The sequence below is a fragment of the Microcebus murinus genome, chromosome 5 (genome assembly GCF_040939455.1).
Source record: "Microcebus murinus isolate Inina chromosome 5, M.murinus_Inina_mat1.0, whole genome shotgun sequence".
NCBI lineage: Eukaryota > Metazoa > Chordata > Mammalia > Primates > Cheirogaleidae > Microcebus > Microcebus murinus.
Genome location: NC_134108.1, coordinates 59,816,618 through 59,839,917, shown reverse-complemented (window position 1 = coordinate 59,839,917; position 23,300 = coordinate 59,816,618). Strand labels below are relative to the sequence as shown.

Below are 23,300 nucleotides of genomic sequence, written 5' to 3'. Positions count from 1 at the left end.
TTTGTCAGGACAAGTAAGATAGAGTAACTATCAAGCAATAAGTGATGGCTATTTGAGGTGCATAAAACCATTCTAATCCTTTAGAATGGTTTCTTACATATTTTCAACTTCTACCAAACAGATTGTCTTTAAGTACAGCCTCAATTTAGGGTGCTTTGAACTACTTCAGTTCAATCCCTCCAAGTATGGGTACAGAAGCTTCCTCAAAACATTACTAATTGTCCAGGGTCCCACTCTCCTTTTCTTGAGATTATGAGTATTTGAGGGCATTGAGTAAATATGCACAAGGGGATGTCCCTGCACAAGTATTTAGGGGACAAAGCAAAGCCCTCTGGCACAGACAGGAACCATTCCTGAGTAATGGTGAGATGCTTAATGTCGACAAATTGGTGCTAAGGGTTACATTTAGTGCCCAAGGTAGTCTTTGAGTCTTCCAACAATACCTTTCATGGTTAAGATGATTGAACCTAGTTTGTCCAGGACATTCCAGTGTATGACTACTGTCCCTATTATCTTAATGTAACTGGTACCCCCTCTCACTCTCTAAAGTGTCCCAGTTAAGGCAATAAATTATATAGTTACCCTGTCTATTTAAGGTAGAACTTTGCCAAATCCACCCACTTTTCTGCAGCAGGCCTCTTTTTTTGGGCAGCCTATCCTGTATCAGCTGCCTCGATCCCAGTCCTCCTGCCCAGCCTATTAACCTTCCTCCTTTCCCTCCTGACTCTGCTAACCCCAAATCTTTTCGTCTCTAGGAATTCTTTCTCTCTTCCCTCCTTTGTCACCCAGAAAACTTACTACCTTCAAACTCCTTCAAAGCCACCCTTCTATTTCCTGCTTATCTTCTTTCACAATAAAACTTAAGACAATGCTGATATTCAACCTGCCCAAAAGATTGGCAGCTTGTACAGACCTGGTCTCACTAGCCATTAAATATTTTTAAAAACCATCTCTGATCCAGAGGCCATTAACCTAGGAGTCTCTCATAGCAGAGAGCCCAGAACTCCACAGGTGATTCTCTTGAACAGTGAACACTGACCAGTACTGACCTCATGCGTCCCAGACATCTTGCACACTATCTCACTTGGTACTCATGATTTTACAGAACGGCAACATAGTGTAGCACAGGCATTCTCAAACTACGGCCCGTGGGCCACATGCGGCTCACCAAGGACATTTATCCAGCCCAGGTGTTTTTGCCGCCAGTGCCTGTCCTGCTTAGCAGCTGATTCGTCCTGGGCCCACAGTGCGCATGTGTGGAATGTGCTCCGCACTCTCCAACAGCCCTCCAACGGTCTGAGGGACAGTGAACTGGCCCCCTGTTTAAAATGTTTGAGGACCCCTGGTAGCAGTTAGGAACACAAGGTTCTGAAAATAACAAAATAGGGTTTAAATCTAGGCTTCAACACTAAGTAATTTTTGAAAATTTATTGAAGCTCTGTTTCAATTTTCCCTGTAAAATGTGGTTAATAGTACTTATTCTCATATCTATGGTAAATATAAAACAAGTTAATATATGTAAAGCACCTAGATCAGTACCTAGTAATTATTTTTAAAATGTTAGCCATTGTTACCTGTTTTAAGTTGAGGACAATTCCAAGATGGCATGGCCAGAGGTGATGCTGACATCTAAACCCAGGCTGTCTGCATGTCAATTTCATGCACTTTTTGTGACACTGCTACCCAAGTGCTGTCCTACACATAATAAAAAGCAGTATAGTATACTAATCAATAATACGGAAAGTATTATGCTTTATCATGTGACACCATATAATAGTAGTCACACTTACAGCTGCCTAACCACACAATATAGTTCTATTATAAATAGGGAAGACGGCTCAGAAATAGCAGTAACAGTGATTGAAGTATTGTCTTTATGTGATAAAGAAAAAGTTCTGACTGATTTACAGGGGTTTTAAAATGCAATTTTGCATTGATTAGAGTTATTTCATGTTTTCTTAAAAGAACTACAGTATTGAACCAAAATTGTATAATTTATTCACATAATCAAACTCCATTTGAAAAGCTTACAAATTTCCCATCTCAGTCCATTTTTCTCTTCTCAACATTAGTACAAACGCCTCCTTCCTCAGCATCTGCTATATCATTTCCGGGAGGAATCTCTAGGAAGTAGTGATGTTTACTGTCCTTCAGAAGCACATTGATAATTCCAATATTCCCACAACTTGTACCTTCTGCCTTTTTGAGATGTGCTTATTTTTGGCATAACAAAAACAAAAAACAAAACAAAAACATACCACTAGCATACTGAAAAATTAAATTCTGGGCCTGGCTACCCCATAAACTATATCTTAGGTCAGATATCCTCCCCAAGCACCTGTTCCTCAACAGCAAAAATTAATTTATATTTGCTTTGTCCTTTGTAGCCCTTTACCATTTACCTTCACTATAACCTTTAAATAAGGGAGTATTATGTTTATCATATAGAAGAAACTCAGGCTCAGAAAAGTTACAGTCCACCCAAGGGCCCACAGATAATAATATATGAGGCAAAGCTAAACTTACACAATGTCCCTCAAGATTCTAGTACTGGTACATATTATTCTCCTGAGTTTGTTACATGGATGAAGCAGCAATTTCCCAAGACCCTTCCAATGATCACTTTCTATGCTTCTACTTGCTATTTTTTCCTTCTCTCAACTAACATTAAAATCAGAATATATATATATATATTTGATCACCAAATTTCTTTATCAAAATTCTTCAACTGTTTTTTAAAATGTTCTCGTCCCTCTATACTAAATCTAGGGTAAAATAATTTTGTCAAATAGTTCCCATTGCTCCATGCCTCTCTGAAAGCTTTTAAACTTACCTATTTGTTAAAGTAGGGATTGCTAACATTTTATAAACATTGCTAATTACTTTTTATAATTTTAAAGATAGTTATTCCATACTTAAAACCAATTCAAAACAAAGGAAATCCTTGCTAATTCTAACTCCTTGGAGTAGCAATAAAAACGTATTTTCTACTGATTTTGTATCCAGTCCCCTACCTGCCTTTATTTGAGAAATACTATTATTCTACCTCACTGTTGAGCTTCTCTTTCCCTACAAGAAAATGTTATAGTCTTAAAAGTCAGGAAAACTCTTACTTTCAAAACTATCCAAAGGAAGAATGAATAACCACCTAAATTTTAAGGTGAAACTTTGAATGTTAAATGACAGATTCAGGACATTTCCCAAGGGGCCATATAACCAACTTAAAAGCTGATATGATTTGCCTAAAATAACACATTATTACAATAAACTTACAGATGTGATTAGATATGCTGACATATACATATAAACTATGCCTAAATCAAATTAAAGCTTAAAAGAAAACAAAATATATTCTATGAGCAATCCTGAAAAGCCAGCACAGCTCAATAAATAGTACGCTTTCACAAGGGAGCATTAATTACTTGGTAATTGATATAATATGCTAAAAATGAGGAAATACACAGGATATCGGGATGGGGAGTACACATAGAAAAGTAATTTCTTGATTTTCTTCATTTTGAACTTATGGCTTTCTTGTCTTTACTAGGGAAGACTTTGACTTCAAAAGTAACAAAATATTTGAGAAGGGAATTTACATCTGTCTGTTTTAAATGGTATTCTTGTGCTATTTTCTCAGCAGTCCATGTTTCTGGATGAAGTTTATGATTATTGAGAAGTGTTAATGCCTCTACAATGGAAATTTTGCCTTTGGGAATGTTCTTAATATCCATACTAATGTGATGGTCCTTCGGCAATCTGAACTCTTTCGGCTCTTGATGTTTTTCAGCAGCTTTTACCTAGTATCAAAAAAAAAAAAAAAAAAAAGGCTCTTAGGATGAGAGAAAAGATTTGACATTTACCTTCATGCTTCTCAAATCTACACTATTCTTCTTCAAATAAACACTGCACATGCTTCCCCAAACTAAATTTTCTCATTATATTGTGCCACAGTTTGCACTTTTGCCACATTGCCTTTTCATAATCACAGCTCTATCATCAAGAAATTTGTTCTAGAAAATAGTTCTAGAAAATATTAGTCAAATGTATACCATTCACTCACCACATTATTTCATAAATGCTAAAAGAACAACAACAACAAAAAGAACTGATTGGGTTAAAAACCACACCTGCTTTAGAAGGGCAGGACTGTGACACTGCCCTGACAGCTATTAATAACTTGATAACATCCATTCTGTTCCCTGGTTTTGTATTTTATATTCAATGCCCCCAGACACTTTGCATGAATTCAAATACTACTACTAGAGATCTTGCCTCTTCTGAGAAAATAATCTAATGCCCTCAATTCCCCAAAACAGAACAATCTATGCATACCCATCCTTTCACCTGTCTGTCCCATCCAAGCTTAATCCCTGAATTTGTGCTCTGCATTCTATTCTCATTACCTAGTCATGCCTACCATTCCCTTTTCTTTTCCTTTTAACTGCACCCTGCCTACTGCTGCCTTTTTGGCAAAATATGGAAATGCTATAGTCACTATTTTTTTAAAACCTCACCAAACCCCAAACCAACATTTCCTTTATGACCAGTTTCCTTCTCTTCAGCTAAGGTTTAAAACACAATTTAGAAATTTGCTATTTTTAATGCCCTCCTAGTTGCTTAATTCAGAGGACACTTTTCAGACCTTATCTGAACTCACAACAGCATTCCACTGTATCTGACACTGTTGACCACCCCAACATACCTATAACTCTCTTTCCCCTTGGTTTCTTTGCCACCCCTCTCCCAGTTTTCTGTCTGTTCCTTCACCGTTTTCTTTGTGCATCCTTTCCCTTCTCCTGCCCTTTAAATGTTAGTGTGCCACAAATTCTGGTACAGGCCCTCTTCTCACTCTATACATTCTTCCAAAGTTATCCCACACACTCCCTAACTTCCATTACTGCCAACATGTTAATGACTTCCAAATCTGTGATCTTGAACCTAGACCTTTTTCCTGACTTCCATTCCCAAATGCCTAATAGGTATGTCCACCTGGATGACGTACATAGACCTCAAATTCAATATGCCTAAAACTGAACCTATCACCAGTTCTATCCCCTTATCTGCAATCTCAATGACCAAAACCACCTACCCTCCATATCTCAGGCCCCAAACTGGGAATTATATCTGACATATCCCTCTCCCTCATTATATCCAATCAATGAACACATCCTGTTGATAACTGCATCCTAAGTTTCTCTCAAACCCATTCACTTCTCCCCCATCACTAAATCATCATAGTTCAAGCCAATGTCTCCTGCAGGAACTATTACAAACATCTCCTAGCTGGTCTCTTCTAACTGAATAAAATACACTTTGTTCCCTCTCAGCCCACTGAAATCTGACATCATTTTTTAACATGAAACTCTTCAATGGCTTCCCGCTGCTCGGAATAACACCAAAATTCCAAAATTCAATGACAAGACAAATAAGGATCTTCATGATCTGGCCCTCATCATCCTCTATCCCAACTCATTTCTCCCAAATCAGCCCTCACACTTTCTCCTAACTGCACCGAACTCTAATCATTCTCCAAAGGAGAGTATCACATACTCTCATATCTTCATATTACAACCTTAATCTAAAACACTCTTTCCAACTTCTTCACCTTTTAAAACTCAAAGCTTCTCTCATCTTCCTATTCCCAGGTAGATCCTCCTACTCCAAACACACCTTTATTCAGATTTCCCTCCTAATTAATATTATATCTTGATATGTTATGACTTCTCATTCTTTTCAGAAGTTTCTCGTCTCACACATTTATTTTTTTGGAATCAAATTCTGAGGTCCTTTAATAAGTCCTATTGGATTTAGAGTGGTGTCACTGAATTGGAATTTATAGATTAATTTGTGGAGAATCAGCAGGTTGTTACTATGAGTGGGATCTTTTTTCACTCTCAATTTTTTAACTGTTTATTGTTAATGCAGTAGTCCCTCCCTTATCGAAGGGGGTTACATTCCAAGTCCCCCAGTGGATATCTGAAACCACAGGTAGTATCAAATTCTGTATATAGAATACTGCATGGGAAAAAAACAGTATTCTATATACATAGTTTGATATTAAGAGGTTGAACTGGTCTTTTTCACATACTGAACACCATCCCTCACTGTATACAAAGCACTTGTGCCGGCCTGGCACTTACATATTACAGCATATGGATTTACATAAGGGTCCCATTCCCCATGTATTCTATGATCCTCCTCCTAATTTTACATGTCCTATCTAAATATATCCTTAAGGGCAAACAAAAAAAAAAAACCCCAAACCCATCAACATTAAATAAGTCCCTGAGATTAGAACACACCTGAATCTACAGAATGAGAAAACAGTACTACAGCTCTCCTTTCGTTGCTCAAATGACAGCCACTACAAGAATTACCTTACCAAATCCTGCGAATTCTGAAATGTTAAATAATTCACAGTTGCATCCAAAATACTTTCACAAGTCTTTTAGAATTCTGGTAAATATCCAATAAACCAACACATGTGCGTCTTGCTATCTTAGACCACTGCGCTTAAACTTTGCCAAGGCACCAGACTTTGGTCACAAACACACTGACCTTTTACACTTGCAGAGCACTCTTTTTACTACTTTGCCACACTTTTCTTGAGCATTGTCCTGGAACCCCCAAATAAGTAAATTATCTATTTACTTAATTAAAACACACATTACCTGCACGGAAGACACAGGATCTTTGGAATCTACATATACATCTTTTAGTAATGACAGCAGCTTGCCATCTTTTCTAGTAATTTCTTCCGTAATTTCCGGATGGCCTAAGGAAAGAAACAAGAATACCACAATGGTAAAACCAATTAAAATTTCCTCTAAGACGGGACACAAGACAGCTACTTTAATTATTTTTTAAATAAACATAATCATTTAGACAGTTCGGGTTTTAACTATAAATCAAAATGCTAATACTGGGTCAAGGTCAGCGTCCTGTGTTCTGTGAAGACACCTAGAGAAAACTTTGCTGCACCTGATCCTTTCGGATTTTGAGTCCTCGTACCAAGACACCAGGCATTACAGACAAAAGCAGGAGACAGCCGGGGACACAGGCCGCCAGCTCCCGGACTAGAAAGTAGGCGGAGCCGACAACCTCACTGCGGGCGCCAAGGGGACATTCTCAATGTCACCGGCCGGGCGGCTGCACCTTCCCGCGCTTTACTGGCCCGAGCCGCCGCGGCCGAGCAGGTTGACGGTGGTCACCTGGCCCCCAGACCAAGGTGGTCCAAGCGCGCGGAACCGCCCGGCCGGCACAGAGCGCCCGCGCCCCCGAAACGCCCCTGCACCACTCACTGCCGATCTGCTCTCGCAGGAGGCTCTTGGTGGCAGGGTGCTTGGGAGCAGCGGACGGCTTCATTTTGCTGATTTCTCTTTGCGCTCGGTTCTCTAGGTTGAAATTCCTGATCGCGCGAATCACCAAAGCCCCCATCTTGTCATAACGTGATGCCCGCAGGTTCACGCCACACGTGGGGAAAACACCGGCACCGGCGACCTCCGGGACGCACGGAGCATGCGCACGTCTGGGCTTCCTGGGCGCGGTTCGCCCCCTAGCGGTCGGGAGGCCACACAACCTCATCTCAGCCCGGAGTACATCAAGGGGAGCCCCTCCCTCTGGGGAGGGTGACGTGCTCCCACGTGGGGTCGCTTCCTGCGGGAGGGGGCGGGGCGTAAGCCCCAGACCCCGGATGGTTCTCAACTTAGGAGACCTGTGGAGTCGGCGGGAAACTTTAAAACTGTTCCGGCCAGGCGTCAGCCCAGGCTTTCTGACTGAATTCTAATGGAGTGTTGGAGTGAGGCCAGGCATTGGCTGAAGCCTCCTGCGGGTCAGTGCAGCCAGAGATAAAGCCGATAAAAATGGAGCTTATTACACCAGGGTCAAACAGGGTTCTAAAGTTGCCCGGTCCTGCTCACGTGAAAGGAAATAATGAAAGGGTATTTATTCCCGATAGATATTTATTCTCAGCCACACTTTTATTTTAAATGCCTTATTTTCCTGTCCCCTTGACTGATACGTTTTCGAGCCACTGTGTTCTCTTTTTCCATTATTTTTTACATCCCTTTCTCATGTCATTTGACCAAATGATATCGATTTTAGATACACTTCTCTTTCCCTTCTCTTAATTTTTGCTACTAGTTTGATTTATTTCTCCATACTGCTAAACGCTGAGTCACCCTGCCATTCCCTAGCCTGTTTCATTCTCGTTAAGCTTCTGTGTAACCAATGAAAGGAACAACCAGTAACAGATTAGGAAAAAACAAATGTATTCTGTCTCTCTCCCCCTTCCCTCCCTCTCTCTCCTTCCATTTGTGAATGGGTTACTGTGGTGCTGCTTTTAAGATTCTTTAGAAATATTATAATTAATCTATAATAAAAGAAACCCACCAGGAGGAAAGTAGTAGGGTTTCTAAAATTATAATATTTCACACAGACTGTGGCTGCAAAATCTGTTTTTAGAGTTCTCAGCTCTGTTAGCGAAATTAAGTAGGTTGGTTTTTTAAAACCTGTTTAAAGTAAGAAAAAAATCAATATAAAGATAATTGAAGTAATAAAAAAACCCCAAGAATCAAAGTAAAGGGACAATTTTATTTAAAGAGAACTAATGTAATTATTAAATATCATTCTTAATCATAGCCAAAACTTTACAAGGAACATAGCTTCCACCATTGATTATAGTGAAATGTTTTTACTGGGATTGGTACTTGGAATTTATAGAAGCTAAAACCAGTGTTCTCTGATGGAGTTAATTGGGAAGTTATCCTGAAGGTGGCAGGCTGCTCCAAGATTTCCATCTTCAAGCTTTTTAAGCATAGTTGTAATTCAGGGCTTTTTACCCAAGGTATTCCTGTTTCTATGGGTGCAATGAAATTTTTAACCTGCTTCGTTATGTCTGTATGCTTCAACCAAGGTAGCAATCACACTCAACTGCCTGTTAAAATATTTTAAAAAATGAAAATCTTATTTTCATAGAAATTCTACTTGACTACAGGCAGCATGAAAAAGTAATGTTAGAAGTCACTGTGTTGGAGCAGTAGGGATTACAATATGAAAGAATTCCTTGAATTCTTGCACATTCAGGTAGAGCTTGGATTCAACATTTAAAGAGCATCCAACATATCCCAGCTGCTTTGCATGGTTCTGGTCTGGTACTGCCCAGGCCCTCAAAAAGCAAAACAGAAGGCAGATGTGCTCAACCAGAAAGGCACAAATTGGCTGTCACCCTTTGGTAATCATCACAGAAATAAAACCTGACCATAAATGCATAATTCTGGCTCTTCTTGTCAAAACATATAAATTAATAGGGATTCTGGGCTTAAGAACGTCCCTGGGGCTTATGTTAAAGGTTGAAGTCAGGTCCCCAAGGAAAGTATAATTAGGATGCTGCTCAGAATTCAGCTTCCAACTGAGTACAGTGTCATGATAGGTATGTATGGCTGAATATCTTAAAATACTAATGAAATAAATTTCAGGGTCTTACCAACACTTTAGAATAAGTTCTACGAAGACAAGAATTTTTGTCCTGTTTTGTTCACTGCTGTATTCAACATGTAGAATGACGCAGGTACACAGTAGGTACTAAACAAATGTCAAATAAATGTCAGATGAACCAAAAGACAAATAGGATCCCTGAGCTAGAGTCTAGACCCTGGATAGGTTCTCTCTGCCTGAACACTAGCAGAACACTTGCTGGCAGAAGTGAGTCCGTATGTAAGTTACTTAATCTGGTTGAATCCACTTTCCTCATCTTAAAATTAGAATGGTGGTAATTAATAGATTTTACACAGATTAAAAATGTAAGTATCAAGTACGATGCCCAGCTCAGAATATCATGTTCAATATTTGCATTGCTTTCCATTTTCCAGAGGAGCAGGCAGAAGTTTGAAAAAGAATAGATATTCTGAAGGTCTGGTGAATGAAATAGGTGAATGAAAAGGATAAAATAACTAAATATCTGGAAGTAAACCCATGTTCTTCAACCATTTAATTTAAAGAAATAGATATTCTAAATTTGATTGGTATTTGATGATTGGCATGCTCTGTATACCTGTAATGTTTTTGTGCTCATTAAGGTTGGAATATGGGTAGGAATCCCTAGCTTAGGGGCATAAAATGCCACCTGCACTTGCCTGGCATTGGCAGCAGAAGTAGTCCCTAGCCAGTCCTCTCCTTGCCTCCCTCTACTGTCCTCAGTCTTTCTAACTCTGCCTAGACTTTACCATTGGGCACTGTCTCCTTTAAGCATAATTCAACAGCATTCTGTATTTTCCAAAGGATTGCAGTCACTAAACCCAGGTGGGAGGTGACTCAGAGCCCAGGACAGTCTCTAAGTTCCATTTACCAATCCCCAACCACTAGTGGGCAGCAAAGCAGATTTATGGAGGAATGAATGACTCATCCTGGCCAAGGTGTTTGGTGTTCAGGCAGAGAGAATGCTCTAGGGCTTGGACTCCAGTTTATAAGCCAGGGAATTATAAGAGTCCAACTGAAGTTATTTATGAGGTTCCCAAGCTTGGCTGGTTTCATAGCAATGCAGTGTTGTGGGTTTGTAAAACCTAGAATTCTAGAATCATGGGGGGGGGTACCAAATTCAACATCAAAACAAACTAGGCTGCTTGGTGTAGATCCAGTATTCATACTGAGAAACAATGAGTCTCATAGATTAAAATCATCAACCAGCTGGCCGGGCGCTGTGGCTCACGCCTGTAATCCTAGCTCTTGGGAGGCCGAGGCGGGCGGATTGCTCAAGGTCAGGAGTTCAAAACCAGCCTGAGCAAGAGCGAGACCCCGTCTCTACTATAAATAGAAACAAATTAATTGGCCAACTGATATATATATAAAAAAAAAATTAGCCGGGCATGGTGGCGCATGCCTGTAGTCCCAGCTACCCGGGAGGCTGAGGCAGAAGGATCACTCGAGCCCAGGAGTTTGAGGTTGCTGTGAGCTAGGCTGACGCCACGGCACTCACTCTAGCCTGGGCAACAAAGCGAGACTCTGTCTCAAAAAAAAAAAAAAAAAAAAAAAAAATCATCAACCAGCAATTATGCCCAGGTGCCTGCTTTGTGGTTGTGGCACTCATAACTTTTGTCATTGTATTCCTTTCCTATTGCTACTAACAAATTAACACAAGAATGGTTTAAAACAAGACAATTTATTATCTTAAAGTTTTGGAGGTCAAAAGTCCAAAATGGATCTTACTAGGAAAAAAAACCAAGGTGTCAGCAGAGTTACCTTCCTCCAGGAAGCTCTAGGGGAGAATCCCTTTCCTTGCCTTTTTCATCTTCTAGAGGCTTCTTGCATTTCTTGGCAGCCAGCAGTTGCCTCACTTCATCATCACTTCTCCTCTGTGACTGTCCCACCTCCCTCTTTTCATTTTGACACCCTTATGATTACATTGAAACTATATGGATAATCCAGGTTAGTCCCCACATCTCAAAATCCTTGATTTAATCACACTTCCAAAGTACCTTTTGCCGTGTAAGGTAACGTTCGTGGGTTTAAGGATTAAGAGATGGACATCGTTGAGAGGACCATTGTTCTGTCCACTACAGTCATCATTTTCAGAAGGTACCCTTGACCATTTGGCAAGGAAAAAAAGTGAATAACTGCAAAAAACAAGCAAATACTCAAGAACTAATTTTCATTTTAAAGATTATGAAAGCAGGGAATATAAAACAGGGAATTCCAGAAGGACTTCAGAAAAGCTGTAGAAAGCAAATTGTAACCAGAGCAGTTTACCTTAGCTGGTGAATCCAATTCAGTAACTCCAGGGCTAGGATCTGTGTTTGTTCTCTCCATCTGTCTATCTTAACCCTTTTTTCCTATTTGTAACTGTCTCTCTGACTCTTTTCTTAGCAGTTAGAGTGTAACATAATGATGCCCAACAGGCTTGGCACCAGATAGACCTGCATTTGAATCTTGGTTCTATCCCTTCCCGACTGCATGATTTTACGGTAAATTCCTTACATTTTTTGGGACTCAGTTTCCTCATCTGTAAAATGGGAATTCTACTTATCTCATACAGATGTCGTGAGATGTAATCCATTTGAAGGCGTTGGGCTTGGCATATAGTAAGCATTAAAAAAGTATTACCTAGTGTTTTATAGAACAAAAATATTAATACAATATGAAACATTGTAATAATACCTTGGGTTTGATTAGCACTTTATAGCTTAGAAATTAGTATTTTCAGATATGTCATTTCATTAATACATTATTGCAATATTCTCTAGTATTATACCCATTTGTAAATATTTCAGAGGGTACATTTAGCTGCCTAATTTTTTTTTTTTTTTTTAGATAGAGTCTCCCTTTGTTGCCTGGGCTAGAGTGACTGCCGTGGTGTCAGCCTCGCTCACAGCAACCTCAAACTCCTGGGCTCAAGTGATCCTCCCACTTCAGCCTCCCGAGTAGCTGGAACTACAGGCACGAGCCACCATGCCCGGCTAATTTTTTGTTTCTATTTTTAGTAGAGATGGGGTCTCACTCTTGCTCAGGCTGGTTCTGAACTCCTGACCTCAAACAATCTTCTTGCCTTGGCCTCCCAGAGTGCTAAGATTACAGGCATGAGCCATTGTCTGGCAGCTGCCTAATGTTTTTAAAATGGTAAAGGTTACCCTGGCAAGTATATGAAGAGCCCTTGCTCATAGGCTTTTCAGAGTCGTTTTTTATTGTCAGTCTATGCTCTTACAGGTACAACTCTGCCTTTTTATCCTGATCACCGCCCCCCATTTATTAGTGTCCCTCTCCATTATCTCTAGCAATTATATACAGCCACCCCTAAGCCTTAGTGCACACAATTCCCTGTTGAATCTTGATTCTGTTGCTGTAGACACTGTTAGCAGAGCAGGGAGGCAAGAGCTGTAGGCAGAATTCTATGACACCCTGTGACCCTAAGGAGGGAACCTAGCTAAGCCTGACTGAATTTTCAACCTACAGAATTATGAGATAATAAATAAATACTGTTTTAAGCCTCTAAGTTTGGAGTGATCAGTTATGAAGCAATAGAAAATGAATACAGCATTTAGTCTGAGAGTAAGGTTCTGGATGAAGTGGGTAGTGGGGTGAAGCGGGACAAGTAGAAGAGAGACCAGGGGAATGGAGTGAGGCTATTACTGATGTTATTACAGGTCAGGTGGTAGACGTCTTTAAATGATGGAACATAGAGTTTGGTCTCTATTCTCTGTGTATGCAGGGTTTTTGTTATTTATTTTTTTTAGACACGGTCTCACTCTGTTGTCCTGATTAGAGTGCTGTGGCATCATCATAGCTCACTGCAACCTCAAATTCCTGGCCTCAAGTGATCCTCCCTCCTCAGCCTCCCAAAGTGCTTGGATTCCAGATGTGTGCTACCTTGCCAGGCCTCTGTGTAGGTTTCTTGAATGGAAGTTAATGATAGATCTGTCTTAGATGACTGACACCTACTGATTTAGAAGACAGAAAGAGACCAGTTAAGATGCTCTTAATTATTGTCCACATGGGAGGTAAGCTTTATTGCCAAATTTTTGGCGGATATCTATTTAATAAGAGGTTTTCAGAGAGGCACTTCAGCTACACAAATAGATAGCAACAACCACCTAAATAGTGGGATTTGGGATTCAGAGGCTGTAGCATGAAATGTAGTCATCTATTGTAATAATCTCATACCACTCTTGGTCTAATCATTTTTAGAGCTTGGGATTGAACAGAAGCTCAAGTTGTACATGTGCAGTCTTGTTGACTTGCAGGTTCCTAATCCATGACCACAGGTACAGTAGCTCTTACACTTCCAGAGAAGGCTAAAAATACCAGTTCTGCCTTCAGATCTCAGAAGTGTGATCTAGTAAAATAGTATATGAAGTTTCCATTTTTGTCGACAAGTACCTAGCTAGCTGCTACTTTTTAATAAGGGATTTTAATATGTTTACTGTAAGAAATTACAAGTATTTATACAAGTAAGAGAGAATCTTGTTATTTGGCAGTGTAGCTTCATTAGAAAACCAAAGGTAGACTTTTCAAAAATAACTTTTGATTATAAAAATTTTAACATTTAAATGTTCAGTCAGCATTATGAATCCCCATGTATTCATCACCCAGCATCCATAATTATCAATTTCTGGCCAATCTAATTTCTTCCCATTACCTTCCCATTTCCCACCCCCACCAGTTGTTACGAAGCAAATCCTTATTTTAATGATACATCCTACTATTCTAAGGACCTCTTACAAAAGGCAAGGACTGCTCTTATAAAACATAACCACAGAATAATGGTACTCCTTCTAGAAGAGCTGTGAATAAGAAAAATGTACAGACTTTTGTATGGGTCCACATTCAGCAAATTTTATTATTTGTTTTTAGTGAGCTTGAGCAATAAAGTCATAACATGGTTGTTAAACACTTTCTGCAAAGGAAGCTCTTGAAATTGTGTTTCACTCTACTCTGCATACTGCCTGTAGGCTTCCCTTTCACTGGATTTCTTCCCTCTAAAAGGCTGCATAGTTTGCTACTCATCAGAAGAATGACTCTGTGATCTCAAGATACCAAAACTTAACTCACCTAGCTCATTTTTGTATCAGTTGCTGCTAAAAGGTCATTTTTTTTAACTGGCTGGTTGAGCCAGGTGACTAGTGAAATATGATTCATGTGAATAACAAGATCTCATCCCTGCTTCTTTGTCCACCCCCTAACTACACCCCCAAATCAGGGCTCTGGTTAGTGCCCAAGATATACAACTAATAGCTCTACTTTGTATGTAAGTGGACTAATTAATTTCTTCCAACTCAGAAACCAGTAGAACAGATAGAAATTTTATAGATTCATGAATAAGGGACATCTGAGAGAAAAGTGTTCTAAGCCAAGGGAACAGAAAGTGCAAAGGCTCTGAGGCAGAAGCATGCTTGACATGGTATTCCTGTGTACTGGTGTTGTCCTTTCTGTCACAGCTAGGCCATAAAACCCTAGAAAGGATCACAGTCCGGCAAAGCTAACAATGGTACAACTGTGTCTCTAAGGTCCAGCAAATATCCTCGTTGGTAGTTTCTAAGGGAAATAGGAAGAAATTTCAAGATGAATGTGTCATGGTAGCCCAGGGTACAAGAGTACAAGTTGATGTTAACATCAAGGAATATTCCTGGAAAAGGAGAACACAGCAAAACTTAGCCACACACTGAGGTGTTAAAGGATAAATGTATTCATTTAATGGTAAAACTGGGCTCATCTAATGATTTGGTGGGATTGATTTGTAAGACACGTGAAAATGTCATTACCAGGATTTTGCCACCTGCACACCTCTCTACACTTACAGTAGTGAATAAGAATGCTTGAATTCATGCATCATCCTACATTTCTGAATACTCCCATTCACTAGGCTCTTACCAAAAAGTAAGACCAATAGAGAAAAAGAACAAAGCTTCTTCCTCTCTCTATCCCACTTAAAACATGGCACTAAGAATTGAGCCATGGAATTGATCCACTGTGAAACATAGGATGTTAGTTAGAGCTTAGAAATCATCTAGGTAAACAGCCCGTTTTTTAGTGAACAACTGTTCACTGTCTACATCCCCCTCCCTCCAACTGCCCCCTCTTCTCACCACTGCCTTGCGCCTTCCCTTTCTCCAGTTTCTGGTACTGACTCTAACTTGCCTCCTCCTTGTTCCCAGCCAGCTCTCCCTGGGTGAGTTCTGCTGCCCAGGAAGACCAAAGCTTTTTACTTGTGCCTATTTGAATTCTAATTGTTTTGGGTTACATTTTGTTCTTTCCTTAAAAACAAGGGAAACTGAATGAACACTTTGGCAGGAAAGAGGGGTTTATTTGAAGGGCACAGAGACCTGATAAAGGAAGCTCTTTGCAAGGGCAGCTCCAGGGGTCTCAGCAGCAGAAAGATGCCACCACTCAGGGACTCAAGCCCCGCTGAATTCTGCTGCTGGGTTGTTGTTTTTTTTCTGCCCTAGATTTAAATTCTCAGGCAAGAGGATACTAATTGACCTGGCTTGGGTTATGTGCTCATTCTTGGGTAGGGATGGAGAATTAGGCATTCTCCACCAGAACCACGTGGAGGTGGGGATGGTAAAGATAGAGATGCTGTGGAGAGAAAAATACTTCTGTCAACTCCTAAAATTAACTGCTCTGCTTGGGAATTTCACATGTGTGTCACGAAGGCTTATTTTTAGAACTTCATTCTGTCTGTAAGGACCCAGTTTTTAGATGCAACAACCTTGTGTGATTGGTCTTGATGTTGGTTCTAGACTATAGTTTGCAATCCAGCTTATCCCACCGTTTTAGAAAGAGCAAATTTGCTGCTCACATCATTCTGGGTTACTCTTCAGCTAAGGCAGGGCCATCTCTTAGCTCCATGGTGAAAAGCTAAGCAGAGACAGACTCAAGAGGGATGGGGTGACTTACCTAAGATCCTACAGGTGGTAACGGCAGGACTACAGCCCACATGTTCTGAGTCCCCACCCAGTGTTCCTTCATACTGCATGTAATTATTTTCAGCCCAGCATTTGAAAGCTAACCAGAAAAGAACAGATATATTGCCAGGATATGAGTACATTCAGAAGAGTTTGAAAGATACTACCTTTTGTGCACAGGGATTATGATTTGGACACATTAAAAGTTAGAAATAGAATGTCAACAGTGGTGTCCTGCTGGAATTGTAAAATTATTAAGAAAATGAATGGTAGTTTGAAATGGAAGAGATAAAGGACTTTGTACTTTTCCACACATGTGACAGGTGAAAAAGCAGAAAAAGCAGGAGGAAGACTGGCAGTATAAGGTAGGAGTAAGATAAGGTACCCATAGCCAATTTGGGAAGTGAGCCAGGTTATAGTTCACCGCAGCTCTATTACGAGATGTCACTTTCCCCAGTCCCATGACAACAGCCTCTTTGGGAGTGAGAGCTATAGCTGGCTTCTACATTCACAACTGACATTTCCACTACCCCGAACACACCGTGTCATGGAGTCTCCTGCATTTGGAACTAGGGAGTGGCATCTGAGAAGCCCTATACCCAGGACTTCCCTGTTTTTAGTAATCCTGGCCCCAGGGATAGAGAAAGAGACACATTCCAATAGAAGATAATGTAAAAAAAAAAAAAAAAAAAAAAAAAAAGGACAGAGAAGGAGGAGATTGGGCAGGAGACGCTAGGTGATGAGCAACTAGCGCATTGGTGCTCCTGGGCTTTGTTTGATCCGTGCCTCTTCTCTCCCTGGAAAGGGAGGGAGGCTTCGCTGTCGAGAGGGGGTCGCCATCGCAGTTCTGAGCTCAGAGTCGCTAGGGCTTCTCTCAAACCTGTGTGCTGAGGAGACTCAGATGTTGGCCTCAGCTCCTAGGCTGAACTCAGCAGATCGGCCCATGAAAACTTCTGTATTGACAGAAAGGAAAGGATCCTTCAGAAAGCAACACCCATTATCCTGGGCTTGGCAACAAGGAAGAGGACAGGTAGTGGAAATCCTACAATCTGAAAAGCAGACTGAAAGGTGACAAAGAAGCTGAAGATGGGTGGCGCAGAGAGGTATAACATTCCAGCCCCTCAATCTAGAAATGTTAGTAAGAACCAACAACCGCTTAATAGACAGAAGACCAAGGATCAGAATTCCCAAATGAAGATTGTTCATAAGAAAAAAGAAAGAGGACATGGTTATAACTCATCAGCAGCTGCATGGCAGGCCATGCAAAATGGGGGGAAGAACAAAAATTTTCCAAATAATCAAAACTGGAACTCTAGCTTATCAAGTCCCAGTTTGCTTTTTAAATCTCAAGCTAATCAAAACTATGCTGGAGCCAAATTTAGTGAGCCGCCATCACCATGTGTTCTTCCTAAACCACCAAGCCACTGAGTTCCTGTTTCCTTTAATCCTTCAGACAAGGAAATAATGACATTTCAACTTAAAACCTTACTTAAAGTACAGATATAAAATAACAAAGTAGCATTTTTAAAACTTAGGTGTTTATGGCTAGTCAATTGGTCTGAAACAGATTCACTAGGGAATCCTTTTGTGTAGAACTAATTAATGTAAAAAATATAATTAGATTTCATCTCATTTGCTTTATGTGTTGTGTGCACTGTGATGTAATAGTAGTATCAGTGCAGCTTAAGGTAACTAAATTAATAATTGTATTTGGTAATAAGTATTCTCAATTGAGTATCTTATAAGTGAAACTATTCTTGTTTAGATTTGGGGAAATGGTAAAGGAATCAACTTTTTCTATTGTTTGTTGGGGGGAAACATAATAATTTAAGATTTATCATTCATGGATCTCACTAGATTTACTTGACTTAGTGAATCAGATTATAAGCATCTAGCTAATAAGTACAGAGATTGAAAACTAGTTGAACATTTCAAAGTTCAGTATACTAGAAACAGCCACACGAGTAATACGCCAACAACTTGATGCACTGCCAAAAGAAAATGTGAATTTTTCTTAGTAATTGCATTTTAGTAAATTGTGCAGTGGTGGATGTGGAAAGGATACTTGGGGTTTACTAGAACGAGGCACAAAATACCCTGATGGCCCTATTTTTTAATGCATGGATAGGTGTCTGCTAACAAATGCACCAAAACCATTTTTTATAGAAACAGTATATAATGGTCACTGAATAGCTTTCAAAATACATTTTTATATTATAGCACTGCGTAAGCTATTCTGACAGTGATCTGGCCTCATCATCCCTGCAAAGTGTGCTTAAGTGGGGAGTTGTATAATGTGAAAGTTTTAAGTACCTATGGAAGAAAGAGCCATGTAAATACATGTAATAAACTTATAGCATATGTGAAGTTTTCTTGGCCTTTATCCTACAAAAATAGAATTATTTTAGTATAAATTTGCTGAATATAAGACCATGGACTGTTTTTTATACTATGGCCTAATTTTAAAGGTCCAAAAATAATTTGTTTTTAAAGTTTGCCCTTGTGCTAAAGTGCCAGTGTGTATAATTGTATTGGTTGTAAACTATATTTCAAAGTAAAGCCTAGTATAAGTTTTATATTACAAGTAAACCGACTTTAGCTGCTAAAACACTTCTTATTTTTAAGAGGTGAAATGCAGTATGGGACTATTTCCCCCCCTTCTTTAAGCCCAAAGATGAACTATTAAAGGGTCCCTTAAAGATTCATTTTGTTTCACCAATTCTTACAACCTATGATACAAAGACTGTTTAGTGTAAGGTGGTACCATTGGTTTTTTGTCAAGAATAAGTGCAACCCAGGGGACTACTTTATGCAGAAGATGTAATTTCTTGCATAATACTTTGATAACATGTTTTACCAACTGTAAGGGTAAATGCTAAATGTAACAGCTTAACCTAATCACAAGTTAAAAAAGTATGAGTATCAGTTAAAAAGCTTGGATTATTAATGTCCTATTTTCTAATTTGGCACCTTTTTTGATGTTTATAAGCAGAGTAGCTTTTGTAGTTCTCCAACTAAATTCATAGGAATATTGCCCAAGTCAAATATTGGTATCTTAAAATTTATATAAGCACTTAATGTACATAACACAAATTTGAATCATGAAATTTAAAAATAAAAATTGTTTTTTCTCCCCCCCCAAAAAAAGGACAAAATTTACCTCCCTTTATGGCTATGTCAGAGAAGTTACTCAAAGGAGAATATCCAAGAATGCATTCATATGATAAAGAATGGCTCCTTTGTTCATGAGAGAAAATGTTGATAATACTTTAGATAAGCAAACATCTGCAACGTTTTGTATGAACACTCTAACTTGTGTGTTTCATTTTTACATGTGTTTTGTCTTCCCAACTATTAATATTATTGTGAGAACCTGTGGGCAGCATCATTACTTGCCTCTGAGTATCTACAACTCTTAAAATGGCAATTTGCGAACAGTACATACTTAGTAAATGTTTGTTGCTGATAACCAAATATAAGTTTACAATTTTTGTTTATTTTTAAAATCAATTGTGTCTTAATGGAAGTTACTGATTTACTTCTCAATTTTTGCTACATTTTCACATGTAATCCCTTAAGCCTTTTAGATAAATCCTTAGTATTAATAGAAATATGATTTTAATCTGGATTACCATAAGTCAATTAGATTTGGCACACAGTTTGTTGATAAAATCAGAGAACCATAAAACTAGAAGAGACTCAAGCTTTGACTCTCAAGTGGGTGCTGTCCAGGATAAATAATTGCCAATTTTATTTTAAATATCACTATTTACTAAAATTATAGTTATTTATATGGTATCAATGGCCCATTCTGTGTGGATATATCGTAAAATGAATATAGTTAATTGTATAAATAACATATAATAGGAGACAACTGTATTTTAAATACCTTTTTAAAATCGTACTGCTAGTGCTTTGATATCCTGCATTAGTTTTCTGGGGTTGTTGTAACAAAGTACCACAAATTGGGTGGTTTAAGCAGCAGAAATTTATTTGTCTCACTGCTTTTAACTCGCCTCACTCACAATGATTCTTGATCAATTGTCTTTTCTTTGAACTCTCTTACTCACTTCAAAGTCTTTTTCTCCCTAGCATTTAAATGTGGTTAAGGCTCCTCTAATTTAAAAACAAATCAACAACCTCAGTGCTGTCTCCCCTACATTCTACCCTATATATCTTCTCCTGTCAAAGTCAAATTTCCTGAAAGAGTTGTTTACACTCCTATTTCCATGTCCAGGTTCCCCATTCACTCCTCCCTCTCTGGCAAGCAGCCTTCAATGTTCACCTCTTCCATGAAAGTGCGGCCAAGCAGACCACAAAGCACCAAACTGCTGGATCCAATGAGCACTTTTTTGTCCTTGTTTTACTGACTGCTCATCAGTATTTGACACTATTGGCTGTGGCCTTCTTTTTGAGATGCATTTTTCTCCAAGTACCTCTTTGGCCTATCCTTCATTTTCTTGTAGCTGCTGCTCCTCTATTTCCCCTTAAATTCGGATTTCCTCTGAGCTTTGTCCTAAGCTTTTGTTTCTCCTCACCCTGCACCCTCTCCCTGGGTAATCTCGTGCTGTTGCTGGCTTCAATTTCCATCCTTATTTTGACAATTCCCAAATTTGTCACGCCAGCCACCTGCTTCCTAGACATATTTTCCCACATGTTCTGCAGGCCTTTCAGATGTAATGTCCTGAGCCTGAACTCATCATCTTCCCCTCAAAAACCTGTTCTTCCTCCCTGTTCCCTAGCTCAGGGATGACTATCACCACCTCTCCAACTGCCCAAGGCAGAAACGTGGGCAGCATCCTCAACTTGACAGGGAAAACTCCCCACCCCGGGGCCCCATGGCTGAACTCACTGCAGATTGGAAAATATGTAAAGCTTGTTGCTGATTGGATGCTTTTGAATCCCACCGCTGATTGAATAACTCCTTATGCTCATAGTTAATTGGTTGTGTGTAACCCCCAAGAAATGTATAAAACTGGAGAAAACAAGGAAGGGGGGCTCAGAATTTGGTGGCATGCCCCTCTGAGCCCACAGGCGAAATAAAGGCTGATTCTCTGACTCTCTGTGTGCCACTAAGTTCCTTCCCCGGGCAGTCGCTGTAACACTCGCTGTAACAAACTTACACTCTCTTCACCCCCTCCATCATCCATGTGCAGCTGCTGTCATCTCTTGCCTGGATTACACCCTCCTCAGTGGCTTTCCTTCCTCTGCTTGCATACTGATGCTGCAGTGATCCTTTACAAATAAGCCGTCTCACTGATCCCCCTGATTAACAACCAACAAATAAATGCACCTTACTAGGTCCTTCAGAATCCAGCTTGTGCTTCCTCTGTAGCTTCCATATTTTATCACCTTCCACTTGTATCTTCAGTCAAATGAGCTTTCTCCTTTCCCAGAATCCATTATGACTTTCACTATGCCGTTCCCTTTACTGGAGTGGTCTTTTCCCCATTATCCCTTAAAATGGCTAACTCCTGCTCTCTCAGTTCTACACCCATCAGGAGACTTTGGGTAAGTTAACATAGTTGTGTTTCAGTTTCCTCTTCTGTAAAATAGGGATAAAAATAATACCTCCTTCACGGTGTTAGAGGACTAATGAAATAAAATGTGTCTAAGTGCTTAGGATTAAACTGAAGCATGGAAGATACTCAATAAATGTTTGCTAGTTATTATTATTATCACTTGTTGGACTGAGTTTATGTGCCATGTTATCCAGGATTCCTTGCCTGACCTGGGAAATCTCAGTAGAATGACCCTCCATGAACCAGTACCCCCTGCATTATCATTGCCTGTTCATTTGTCTGTTTTCTCTTCTCCCGACTACCTGCCCACACACTCTTCCCACCAAGGTAGCTTGTGGGCCCTGTGGGACCAGGAACCATAACTGTCATTTTTACTGTGGTATTCTATAATTTTTGTAGAAGCTCAAAATTTCGTATTGTCTGAATGAATATGGATGCAACATGATTTCAATGTATTATTGCTATCTGCTTCTGCTAATTCTTCACTTTCTGGACTAGCTCTGAAGTGCTTGAACCCTCATCAAGATTTATGACTCTTTGTAATCATGCTAAAATGAAGAATAACTATTAATGAAGTATTGTCTTCCTGACATGCCCGCCCAATTTAGGTACATCATAATTCCGATTAGCCTTGGCAAAATCCCAGCAACTAATAAACTGAATCTTGTATATCTTACTGGAGAGTAGAGGCTAATCAAACAAAATTATGATTTATTTGGTCTCAGCATCTGTCTTGGAAACCCAAACTAATTGCAGTAGCCCCTTGCTATCTTTGATACATAATGTGGGTCCCAGCTTGACTATTTGAGGCAATCACTTTTAAATTCATATCTACCCAAACATTTTATACCTGGTTCTTCCAAGGGAAAAGCCCTAATGTGTAGTATTTGCTCATTTTTCTAGTGAAAATAATCCAACATTGACTGATGATGACAACCTGATATTTCCAAATTCCTGAAAATTTAGTGATAACTTTTTGCAAGTAGTACAAGCAGGCTCTACAACACCGCAGTCTAGATGGGTGTGTAGGGGTCAATATTAACTTTACCTCATGAATAAGTATTCATCTTAAGGACATAAGAGTTAACTGTGTATGATTGAAAAAGATTCTGAAAGAAAGTGGTGATTTTGAGAGAGGCCTGGATCAGATTATTTCCAGGCTTTCCCTTTATGTATGTGCACCTCAGCAACTAGGGCTCTCCTCATGCAAATCAGGCATAAAGCTGTCCCCTCCCCCAGGGGGAAAGGTGTAGTAGGCACATGTCCATGTCTTAATGCCTGAAGTCTGTGAATATGTTACCTTACAAGGCAAAGGGGAATTACAGTTGTAGATGGAATTAAGGTTGCTAATCAGCTGACTTTAATTTTAATTTTGTCAGATTCTAGC

General features: G+C 39.6%; 2 protein-coding genes across 2 annotated transcripts; one reads left to right on the top strand and one right to left on the bottom strand.

The window, feature by feature from the left end:
• Positions 1-1,975: 1,975 nt before the first annotated feature.
• Positions 1,976-7,524, bottom strand: NDUFAF4 (NADH:ubiquinone oxidoreductase complex assembly factor 4). The gene is made up of 3 exons (XM_012769436.2): positions 7,302-7,524; positions 6,672-6,775; positions 1,976-3,797 (listed from the first exon to the last, which is right to left on the bottom strand). Exons 1-3 carry the CDS (start codon positions 7,435-7,437, stop codon positions 3,513-3,515), a joined length of 525 nt encoding a protein of 174 aa, XP_012624890.1. The 5' UTR covers positions 7,438-7,524; the 3' UTR covers positions 1,976-3,512.
• A 9,866-nt stretch (positions 7,525-17,390) lies between these two features.
• LOC105874027 (proline-rich nuclear receptor coactivator 2-like) lies at positions 17,391-17,923 on the top strand. The gene has a single exon (XM_076002733.1). The coding sequence runs from the start codon at positions 17,478-17,480 to the stop codon at positions 17,817-17,819; it is 342 nt and encodes a 113-aa protein (XP_075858848.1). The 5' UTR covers positions 17,391-17,477; the 3' UTR covers positions 17,820-17,923.
• Positions 17,924-23,300: the final 5,377 nt, after the last annotated feature.

Coding starts and splice junctions, on each gene's coding strand:
- NDUFAF4 (XM_012769436.2), bottom strand. CDS start 7,437: ATGGGGGCTTTGGTGATTCGCGCGATCAGGAATTTCAACCTAGAGAAC. Junction 6,776..7,301: donor CCTGCGAGAGCAGATCGGCA/GTGAGTGGTGCA, acceptor TTCTTTCCTTAG/GCCATCCGGAAATTACGGAA. Junction 3,798..6,671: donor ATCCTGTGTCTTCCGTGCAG/GTAATGTGTGTT, acceptor TTTTGATACTAG/GTAAAAGCTGCTGAAAAACA.
- LOC105874027 (XM_076002733.1), top strand. CDS start 17,478: ATGGGTGGCGCAGAGAGGTATAACATTCCAGCCCCTCAATCTAGAAAT.